General features: G+C 34.8%; 1 protein-coding gene across 6 annotated transcripts in view; it reads left to right on the top strand.

The window, feature by feature from the left end:
* Positions 1 to 12471, top strand: part of LOC100376509 (uncharacterized) — a 34732-nt gene that overhangs the window by 3484 nt on the left and 18777 nt on the right. For 2 of the 6 annotated variants that reach the window (XM_085501253.1, XM_085501256.1), the window contains exon 2: positions 2687 to 2967. In XM_085501253.1, coding sequence (XP_085357379.1) covers positions 2697 to 2967 — 271 coding nt within the window. In that variant the 5' untranslated portion in view covers positions 2687 to 2696. Of the gene's footprint in view, positions 1 to 2686; positions 2968 to 8256; positions 8414 to 12471 lie in introns of those variants that run through there. The other 4 variants (XM_085501254.1, XM_085501257.1, XM_002732646.4 and 1 more) reach the window with 3 other exon arrangements.

Below are 12471 nucleotides of genomic sequence, written 5' to 3' on the forward strand. Positions count from 1 at the left end.
CGGCAATTCTGAGAAACTATATGGCATCTGAATTTAAGTTATTATCAAAGATGAATATACGGGTAGTCAAAAACTGAAATTTGATATACCGTTAGACAGATGCTTTGGTCGTTTTTAATATACGGCAGCCGATGTACATTTCCCTTTAACTACTCTGACCTTTGATTTGTCAACCAATTACTGCAAGTCTTACTGGAAAGTGGCGTAATTGAAATGTAGGATGTTTAAGTTGTAACCGCTTCCCATCAACGTTTTGGCCATGGACGTTTTGGTCATGTTTTGTTTTTTTTCAGGACATTTTGGTCGATCAGTATATTATATATATATATATATATAATATATACATGTATATATATATATATTATAGCATTTCACATATTTCCATTATATGTGTTATTCTTGCAGTACATTCTGTGTCTAGTTCCCTTGAAAACGAGGAATTTTAACTTGCATCTGTTAGAATTAAGATACGAAAATGGCAAGTGTGACAGTGAGATGATGAGCACAACAACATGCCTTTTTTATATTTTATTTATATTTTCTATGTGGGGCATAGGGATTTTGTAAGTGCTTTATGCATTCTTCAAGGTTTAACAGTCACAAATCTGTAAAGCCGATGATAGGCATTTCTCAGAAAAATGCAAAAATACCTCCATTTTGGATTTCATAATATGACTTAATAAAAACCAGTAATAGAATTGTGAGTTGAGTAGTAAGCTACATTTTTAATGCAGCCAAAACAACCTCCATGGCTGACACATTTGTTATATGTTAAAAGCGATGTTGACTGTAGACTAGAATTAAAAGTGACCAGAGCCTCTACCTATCAGATTTTATGCAAATTAAATAATTCCATACATGGAACTAATTTTCTTGGAAATCCACATTGGTTTAAAGGCCCATATAGGTCCCTAAACAGTGGAAATTATTTTGTAAATAAACATTCACATCAAGTCCCAGTCATGTAGTTTTTTATGGGGTTTTAGATTACTACATAGCCCGTAATTTGATAGATATGACTATGAATATCACAAAAGTGATTTTATGCCACAGTTATGAATATATATTGAATGTGTAGAGATTTCATTCACAAAAAGTCAGAGAGACAAATGGTAAATATACCAATAAACAAGAATTAACAAAATTAACAACCCAGTCACTAGACATGAGGTCTTAAAAATGGGATACAGTTCACTGAAAAAGTGTTACAATGTGATCTGACCCATGTAGTACCTACTGAAGTAGATGAAATATTTGAAGCTTAAATAAACACAGTTTTAGGATAAACTGCATGGTCCTTGGGGATCCACCACATCATATTTGTATAGGATATCCCATGATATCTTTAGTTGCTAAGCAATCACCATAGTTTGGCTTGCTCACATACTCTTGGCCCATTACATTTACGGTCTTCTTTGCTGATGTAATGAAAACATGTAATTACAGAGGGTATAAATAGACTTCACAGTTCTTTTGAAACTTGACATTGGCATTGGTAGTGATGTAAGTACTATAAAATGCCAGGAATGACAACAATGGAATTCGTGAAGACAATTTTTTGTGAAAACTTTGTGTCAAATGTCAGCAAAAACAATATACTGACTGCGACATGTACAAAATTTTCAGATTTTCACTGAATTATGAAATTAAAGTTGTTCACATACACTGGTGTCATTATCATGAATTTGAAAGTATAACAGGATCCAATTACTATCATTCCTTGCCCATTCCCATTGGTAGTTTTTTGTCTGCTGTGGCATCTTTATTCACTTTCCAAAAATGTTCCTCCAATATTTGTTGAATTTTCACATAACAGATTGATGGGAGCATAAATGACTGATTCTACGTTCATTTACTAGCCAATCACTAGAATCCACTACCGGTAATATGCCATACTTACTACAAGACATCTTATTAAAAAGTGTGATCTTCAAGGTTATTAACCCCCCCCCCCCTCCCCCTCAACCATATCGATTTCCACTCAGGTATTTCATCTCTAGACCTTGCTGGAGTTTAAAATATAGTCTGATCAGTAGACTGCCTTACATCCTGGATGTGTAGGATTTCCCTAAATGTCTGTATTTACAGAAACTGGGAATTTCACTTATTCAAAAATATACAACATTTGCTCCATCTGAAACGCATCTACAGTAGACGTGCATATAAATCAATAGTTGTGCGGTTTGTAAACTGAGTAGTTAGAGTATGACGTAGTTTAACCTCTGACAGATTAACCTTTGACATACCTCTGTCATTTACGTAAGCACATAGGCTAATAAAAGCAACAACCTCTAACCATTTTTGTGAATATATTTTACTTTGGTTCTTAAGACAGATTACTCATTTTTTAAAAATTTTGTCATCCCAAACGTTCTCAATTATAATACAAAATATAAATAATGTATATTTCTATTGGGAGGAACTTTGCGGTCATAAACAGTAAAAATATCAGCTTACTTATCTTGCCGAGAAAAGTACATATAGCTTAAGTGATGCAATTGCAAAACAATTATGTTTTTGTTGGCCGATTTAATACCCAGTGTCTATGATGTTTGATTGTGCGTTTGATGTAGTCATGCGTGGACAGTATTTACGCAAGAATAACTGCATGAATAGGCAATATAGAAAAGTAGATAAATACTGGATGCTTGATTACAAAATTTTAAATTGTCGCTTTATTTCTCAGGTGATTGGTCATGTCAGACAACGAAGAACTTGTGCAGGAGACAACTAGTATGGAACAATATGATGAGGAACTCGAACAGGAGACGACTAGCCCTGATCGAGGTGATGAAGATGATGGTGTAGAAGTCGTTGTACAGGAAACTACTGAGATGGAGACAGAGGATGGTGTTGTCACAGTAACCAAAACAGTCACGACAACAAGGCACGAGGACGATGGCAGCGACAGTTCATCCAGTAGAAGCGACAGAGGTGAGGACCGTGAGGGCCCTTCATCATTTGATGGTATTTGCAATGCATTATTGTTACCAACATTTTTAAGATCCACTGCACCCTATATCGCACTTAGTTTTTGTTGTTTGTATAAAGTGTATGCAATGCTAAGTGCTGACATTACCTTTTTTTCAAAACAGGATCTGTTTGGTTAATAAGGTATATTAATTATGATTACTATTCAATTTTCTCTTTCACCCCTATCCTGCCAGACCTACATTTGTATGTACTTTTACATTGACTTGACCAAATAAGTACATAAATGAGTGCATACCCTCAATGTTAACCTTATTAACCTGACAGGTTCTGTTTAATGGTCACCATTTTTAGTTAGGGAAAGACATTTTTTTTCCTTTTGTTGTACCTACTTGCACTACCTTTTTTGTGTGTGATGGTTTTCTGTTCAGCATAAATGTGTATCCTGAGATGGACCTGTTTTCATCAAATACCGAAGCCAAGGTGAGTATATTATATTATATTTTTCCAATGCTGTGTATTAACAAAGTGGTTTTTTTTCCAGAATATTATCATTATTTTAACACTGATCTATTGTTTGATTTTTATAAAGTCAATGAAAGGTTTCCTTTGGGTATATTGTAACATGGCTTCACCACTCTTGAGTTTATTTTGAACAAAACAATTAGCTACTGAAATATAAATAAACATTCGCTTGTCACTGGAAAACCTCATTTATAACCAATAAATTTGGCCAAAAAAGCATAATGCCCTGCATGTACAGATCAGTTTCAAACCAATATGATGATTTATGTGTTTGCCTTAAATACCAGAGCAGTTGCAAACTTGTTAACTTATGCATCTTGAAACGATTGTGTTATTTTACATGCATTTCTGTTGCTACCGGTACTTAATAGGGTTGGTAGTATATACATATCATGTCGGTGGGGATATACATATTTGGGGATGGTGTTGATATATGGGATTGGTGGTGTATTTATATCCAAGTCTTTTCATTGAGCACCAGTAACGGCTGATGTTGCTATGGCAACCACTGGTTAAATTACAATACAAGGCTTGTATTGGTGGTGTACGCAATACTATAAAATACAAAGCTTCATTGTTGAGAATCAATTTGAAGTTTTTGACGAAAAACAAAGATTTGTTTATACATTCACTTGCCAGTCACATTTGTGGTTCAAATATTTATTATTTCGGCATTTATTTCCACTGTTTATTAGATGTTTTGTGGTTGCTTCTGTTCACAGTCTTGCTCGGTGAATACAAGGCTTGTTTTGAATGGCCGTCACCATGTTATGTTGCTTTAGGATTACAAAAGTGATTTCAAGTCTGCGTACAATACTCAATGTTATTAATTCTCGTACCCTCTAAGTTCATGAACACAAACAGTTGCATAGCCATGGCAGCAAAAATCTAATTTGAAATTATTTTGGAATATGCTGTATTGTTTGTACACTAATAATATATGTTGAATGTTTTCACTTACCAACTACCAACTATGTGGTTCTAACTAGCAACTTGAATGACCTAATAACAACTATTCTCTGGTAACCAGCACCAGCTACTAGCTATTCATTGCTAACCAGCAAATAATAATAATCTAATTTGCTTAATAATCTTTTTAGATTTTTCGTGGTACATGTATATGTATATTTGGAGAGCCAGTTATTGATATTTACCAATACAGGTATGCTGAGAAAGCTCTATTTAATGAGTTGGTTTTGTGACAATATTTTGTTTTTGGTCCACCTCCATAAATTGGCTCTCTTCAAAATATACTGGTATATTTTCTTCACAGTTTCAGTATAAATTTTTTGGAATCCCTTAACATTGGGTGTCTTCAGAATACTGAAGGTTAAGTCTTGAATATATGTTTCAGTAGACAATGGAATCCTTCAAACAAACTGCATGTTTGCAAACCTCGAGTTGTGTTTGACTTGACATGGTGACTTCATTTCGTGTTTTGGCCTCCGTGTGAAATTATTCAAACCATAATATTATTCAGAGAATGCGTTATAGTTTGCATTTCGTGTCTAGATGTCAAATTTGGGTTTAAAAAATATTTTGCATTACCATGGAATTCAATAAATTTTAATTAAGTTACTGTAAGTTGTTTTGTAAGTATCATTTTAACAAAATTTCTGTTTTATTTTGACTTTCATGAAGTCGCTTTCGTAATTTATCGCTCAAAAATCGCTACATGTGAAATCTATGCACATGAATTTGAAGTTTATTCTCCTCCAGGTAAAACCGTAAATTAGGTCATTTACTTCACCTCCGCTTCGTGAAAGGGTCAAGATGGTGTTGGTAACAACGCTTGGTTGATACAATCATCTCTTTCACATTTTATCATTTGAATATCAAAAATTTGTTTTTACCGGTAAGTTAGTTAGCTGATTGGAGTTGACAACATCAACAATGTTTGAGTGCAACAGTTTTTCATTGACAGAACCAAGGAATCTGGTGATCAAACTTTTCCTTTCTGGATAAATTATTTTTGATACCAAACTAGATTTTGCTCCATAAACTTTCCTCTGCGATTACATCATTTTGTTTTCTATCTGTTCACTGTCTTCAGTCACTGTTTGAAGGACGTGATGTTACCATTATTTGATTTGATGGCCACCTTGGATGATGAACTAAAACATTTGCATGTGATGACAAAGCATTTGGGTTGGGGGTGGGGTGGTGGTGAGGGTGGTGGGGGTTCATTGATGTCACATGCAACGCAGCAATTGCATATGAACAGTAAATTCAGTAGTATCTGCATCATATAACCAAATAATTACCGAAACAACGAAACAGCACAATAAACAGCAGGACCACTGGAGCTGCCTGGAGCTCCCCAAATTGATGCTGCATGGTCAAGTGATCGCCATATTTTTCCAAATTGATTTGTTCACCCCTAATGTAAACCCAATGAATCACAGCAAAACTATTTCAATCGCGGGATTGCTAATAAGTTAATTTCAAATATGTCCAATACCTTTGTCATAATTTCAATCTCCCCCCCCCCTCCTCCTCCATATCTTTAGAAAGCAGATGTTCTTTCTATGAAGCTGCCTTTTGATTTGTTTTTATGGGAAACATAATATTTGACATTATTTCATGGTATCTGAGGGCACACCCTAATAATCTTCTATTCCTTTGTGTGCTATTTAATACTTGGGATGGAATTGTTTCATCAATTTATAGAAATTACGAGACAATTACCCATCCATGTGGAATTTAAGTTTTGTTCCCCTTATAGCGGAGACAGTGTACTCAATTGTTTATTATGTTTGAATTTTATTCTACACCTATGAATTGTCACTTGTATTTTCTTGCATTTATGTGACACAATTTGTCTCATGAGAGTAAAAAAAAACCTGGGACAAAAATTAAACTATGAGGCAAGTGTTTCATGTCTCATGTCTGGTGAAAACACTGATATTTTATGTCTGTGTGTGTTTATTTATGTTTAAGTGTGAACACTGAAAATGCATTTCACACATACACACTAGAAATGGCCCAAAATAGTTGTACTTTATTTGCCAACTCAAATCAAAGTGAACTTCTCATAAAAGACCAAATATTTTTATGTCCTGTACAGACTGAAGTTGACTCTTGAAAAACATATTTCTAGGCACAGTACAAATTTTCTTGACATTTATTATACTGTATTTTACTGTACACCCATGAGGTCATGGGATGAAGATTTTGTCTGTCCTGGTTTTACCACTAAACTCATGGACGTATGTATACTGTAAAATGACTAATTTTCGCTGGGTTTAAATTTCGCTGATTATTTCAGGCATATTCAGTGGATTTTAAATTCACAGTTTTATCATTTAGATAATGTGTTCTATGCTAAATTCTACATATTCACTGGGTTTTAATTTAGCAAATTTTCCAGTCAGCGAAGTAAGCAAAATTAAAACCTAGTGAATAATTAACCCTTTTACAGTTGTGGACAACTGACATGAATACCATTGGTATGGCTTAAACTAAAAATACACTACACGCATAGTTGAGTTTTTCTGAAATGTCACCTACGACCTTTGGTTTGCTTTTAGTTTCCGTAATTTTCTTTGAATTCCATTTCCTTGCAACAGAAGTTAAAGTTAACTTCCTTTCAATGACATTTAGTTTCTTGTGCATGTATGGATTATTGCGGTACAGAAAATACTTCTAGATTCATAATATTATATCCAGCTGTCCACGTACTTGTAACATATGGTCACCTACGCAGATAAATGCTTTTCTCAAAACAAAGTGCTAATGTTTGCCAAGGAATTTGTTTCATGATCTTTCCAGAGACAAACCTAAAAGAAAAATTGTAGTGGTAAATTGTGTGTTGTCGTTAACGTTTATTTTTATTGTAATTATGGGAACTTGAGTATGGATTATCAGACCTTGTTTAAACTTATACGTATTATGAATATCTACATAATCTTGACCGAATTAAAGATAGAGGTGTCTTTCATGCATAATTATTGAGATATGACTAAAAATGAGATTTCAAAAATTGCTATTGACTTTACAAAATCTAAAATCTATGACTGCCCAATATTTTGAGTTACATATTATTGATAATAATGCAATCAACGAAGATTAGCTAGTCTTTTTAAATATATAATAATTTTATATGTGATAAGGTATTAATAATTAATAAATATTTGATAAAACTTTTGAATAGTGTTGTAACACAGTGTATTCATAAAGGTTTGTTCTGTTTCAAAATTTTACTTACAACTAAATATTACTGACAGCAACATTGCCTATTATTGACTGGTTTGTTGTGTGTGTCTGGAGATTGTTATGTTTGTTACGGGTTAGATCAAATTATGGTTAGATTTATGACATTTGAGGCGCATCATTTAGGCTAAATGTGGGCAATGTAACCCTATCTCATTTTGAGAGACAACTATTTCTGTAGTCTTGATATTAGTACAACTACATGAACAACTTTTGTATAAGTACGGTAGTGACCATGATATAGAGTGTGAGACTCAGGTTGTTCATATTGTTTATTCTTTTTGATAACTTCGCCATTTTCCATATAGCAATTTATACAAATGATTATAATAAATTAAAATGGAATTTTATCTTCTATTGTTATTTTATGTCCCTCAGTTTTAGTTGATAATTGGTATCCTGTAATGATTCTAATTTATTTCTAAAACCAGAAAGATTATTTGCATGTTATGTAATCTAATTATAAATAGAATTAATTAAACTGACCTATAATGGTACATCACAACTACATACAGGTGGGCAGGGTACATAATGAGCTGAATTCCAGGTGTAAGTCATTTACATATCTAATTTGCATGTAGTTAACATACACCTGTTTAATTTGCATATTATGTGAATAGACACCACCTTTGCTGGTAAGAGTCTGGGGGATTCTGTACTCTCCTTGGGTGAGTCGATCTAACTTGCAGAATGCTTCTTCAATCAGATAACCATCCAATCAGGAATCCATTTGTTTGTACACATGGTTTGTCTGCCTTTTTCTGATTACTACTCATGATTTTATCATGTTTCACTTGTTTGTATTAATGTTTAACATCCTGTATGAGTTGACACTTTCACTTCCAGCTTTCACACCAAAATTATATATCCTTATTTTTTCCTTATTTCTATCTTTTTTGGATCATCTGAATGATATTTTTTTTATGTGAATACTGATTCATCCAGACAACATTGTACAGTCTGAAACGTATATAGATGGTTAATTTGTAGTAAACCATACTTTCCCTCACTATGTATTGCTCTGTGATTAATAATATCACTGACATTTGGTTGTATACATAGATATATACAAATCTTACAAGTTACCTGCATCTACTGCCAAACTAACAGCACTTTATCTTCAGCAGACTCGTAAACAAGGTACTAACAACTGTACATGGAATTTCTATGTTGCTTGCTGGCTAATATCTGTGTTGCTTGTTTGCTTAATTCTGTGTTCCCCGCTGTCTATTCATCATCATTAGCTGTGTTATTGCATGTTTTTGCATGGTGAACTCACTGTGCTGTCATCGTTATAGGCATGTGTTACTATGGATTTCCTTTACTCGCTTGTATTATTTTTTTTTTATGTGGTAAGAGTTCTTTTGCACCCCCACCCCCAATCCTAACACTAACCCTATCCCTACCCTCCAGCACTCCCCAATTTAATTGTACATCATGCCCCTCCTATGGACACCTCTAGTTATCTATAGACGGCAAATACTATTGAATTTGGGGGCTTTGGATGAGGGCTACAGTTAGGATTAGAGGTGGGGTTGCAAAAAAAACACTTGCCATCTACTGAAGGTTCATTTCAATTCCTAAGATTATCACTGTGTATATCTACATATCACATTTTCATTCAAATAAATGGCCACCAGACAACCATTTTTGGTTTGACCATGTGTACCCTGTATTATTAACAAAGCTGCCCTGCTACATAATAAACCAAATCATGGATAGTATTTAACGTCTTCAGCAACAAATACAGTATCCATTTTATGAAATAATTGTTTTCATCACTATATATATTTTTTTACAATACTTATGGTTTTGCTGACTATATTTTGAGCATGAGTATACCTGTCCCGGCTTGGAATATCGTGATTTGCACTGGCATTTTTACTGCATATTTGACATGCTGGCTCTTCCATACTGCTGCTGTGTTACTACGGAGCGTGTTTGGGATGTTGGTTTGCTGAATTTCTGGCTTAATGTTTGCCTCTCTGAATACTTGCACATATCTACATCAGTCACTGGTATATAGGTTTCACACCATACTAAGTTATGTGTTCATATGTGAGGTCACATCAGCACTGGTATGTAGGTTTCACACCATACTTAGATATGTGTTCATATGTGAGTTCGCATAGACACTGGTATGTAGGTTTCACACCATACTTAGATATGTGTTCATATGTGAGGTCACATAGACATTGGTATGTAGGTTTCATACCATACTTAGATATGTGTTCATATGTGAGGTCATAAGTCACTGTTATGTAAGTTTCACACCATATGTGAGGTCACATATGCACTGGTATATAGGTTTCACACCATACTAAGTTGTGTGTTCATATGTTGTGTCACATAGACACTGGTATGTAGGTTTCACACCATAGGTAGATATGTGTTCATATGTTGTATCACATAGACACTGGTATGTAGGTTTCACACCATACTAAGTTATGTGTTCATATGTGAGGTCACATCAGCACTGGTATGTAGGTTTCACACCATACTAAGTTGTGTGTTCATATGTGAGGTCATAAGGCACTGTTATGTAGGTTTCACTGCATACTAAGTCATGTGTTCATATGTTGTGTCACATAGACACTGGTATGTAGGTTTCACACCATAGGTGGATATGTGTTCATATGTGAGGTCACATCAGCACTTTTATGTAGGTTTCACACCATACTAAGTTATGTGTTCATATGTGAGGTCACATAGACATTGGTATGTAGGTTTCACACCATACTAAGTTATGTGTTCATATGTGAGGTCACATAGACATTGGTATGTAGGTTTCATACCATACTAAGTTATGTGTTCATATGTGAGGTAACATCAGAACTGGTATATAGATTTCACACCATACTAAGTCATGTGTTCATATGTGAGGTCACATGGACATTGGTATATATGTTTCAAACAATACTTAGGTATGTGTTCATATGTGAGGTCTCATAGGCACTGGTATGTAGGTTTCACACCATACTAAGTCATGTGTTCATATGTTGTATCACATAGACACTGGTATGTAGGTTTCACACCATAGGTAGATATGTGTTCATATGTGAGGTCACATCAGCACTGGTATGTAGGTTTCACACCATACTAAATTATGTGTTCATATGTGAGGTCACATAGACATTGGTATGTAGGTTTCATACCATACTAAGTTATGTGTTCATATGTGAGGTAACATCAGAACTGGTATATAGATTTCACACCATACTAAGTCATGTGTTCATATGTGAGGTCACATGGACATTGGTATACATGTTTCAAACAATACTTAGGTATGTGTTCATATGTGAGGTCTCATAGGCACTGGTATGTAGGTTTCACACCATACTAAGTTGTGTGTTCATATGTGAGGTCATAAGGCACTGTTATGTAGGTTTCACTGCATACTAAGTCATGTGTTCATATGTGAGGTCACATAGACACTGGTATATAGGTTTCACACCATACTAAGTCATGTGTTCATATGTGAGGTCACATAGATACTGGTATATTGGTTTCACTCCATACTAAGTTATGTGTTCATATGTGACGTCACATCAGAACTGGTATATAGGTTTCACACCATACTAAGTTGTGTGTTCATATGTGAGGTCATAAGGCACTGTTATGTAGGTTTCACTGCATACTAAGTCATGTGTTCATATGTGAGGTCACATAGACACTGGTATATTGGTTTCACTCCATACTAAGTTATGTGTTCATATGTGACGTCACATCAGAACTGGTATGTAGGTTTCACACCATACTAAGTTATGTGTTCATATGTGAGGTCATAAGGCACTGTTATGTAGGTTTCACGCCATATGTGAGGTCACATATGCACTGGTATATAGGTTTCACACCATACTAAGTTACGTGTTCATATGTAGATCACATAGACACTGGTATGTAGGTTTCACACCATACTTAGATATGTGTTCATATGTGAGGTCATAAGTCACTGTTATGTAGGTTTCACACCATGTGTGAGGTCACATATGCACTGGTATATAGGTTTCACACCATACTAAGTCATGTGTTCATATGTTGTGTCACATAGACACTGGTATGTAGGTTTCACACCATAGGTAGATATGTGTTCATATGTGAGGTAACATCAGAACTGGTATATAGATTTCACACCATACTAAGTCATGTGTTCATATGTGAGGTCACATGGACATTGGTATACATGTTTCAAACAATACTTAGGTATGTGTTCATATGTGAGGTCTCATAGGCACTGGTATGTAGGTTTCACACCATACTAAGTCATGTGTTCATATGTGAGGTAACATCAGAACTGGTATATAGGTTTCACACCATACTAAGTCATGTGTTCATATGTGAGGTCACATGGACATTGGTATACATGTTTCAAACAATACTTAGGTATGTGTTCATATGTGAGGTCTCATAGGCACTGGTATGTAGGTTTCACACCATACTAAGTCATGTGTTCATATGTGAGGTCACATCAGAACTGGTATATAGGTTTCACACCATACTAAGTTGTGTGTTCATATGTGAGGTCATAAGGCACTGTTATGTAGGTTTCACTGCATACTAAGTCATGTGTTCATATGTTGTGTCACATAGACACTGGTATGTAGGTTTCACACCATAGGTAGATATGTGTTCATATGTGAGGTCACACCAGCACTGGTATGTAGGTTTCACACCATACTAAGTTATGTGTTCATATGTGAGGTCACATAGACATTGGTATGTATGTTTCATACCATACTAAGTTATGTGTTCATATGTGAGGTAACATCAGAACTGGTATATAGATTTCACACCATACTAAGT

Source organism: Saccoglossus kowalevskii, chromosome 7 (genome assembly GCF_978046115.1).
Source record: "Saccoglossus kowalevskii chromosome 7, keSacKowa6.1, whole genome shotgun sequence".
NCBI classification, from domain to species: domain Eukaryota; kingdom Metazoa; phylum Hemichordata; class Enteropneusta; family Harrimaniidae; genus Saccoglossus; species Saccoglossus kowalevskii.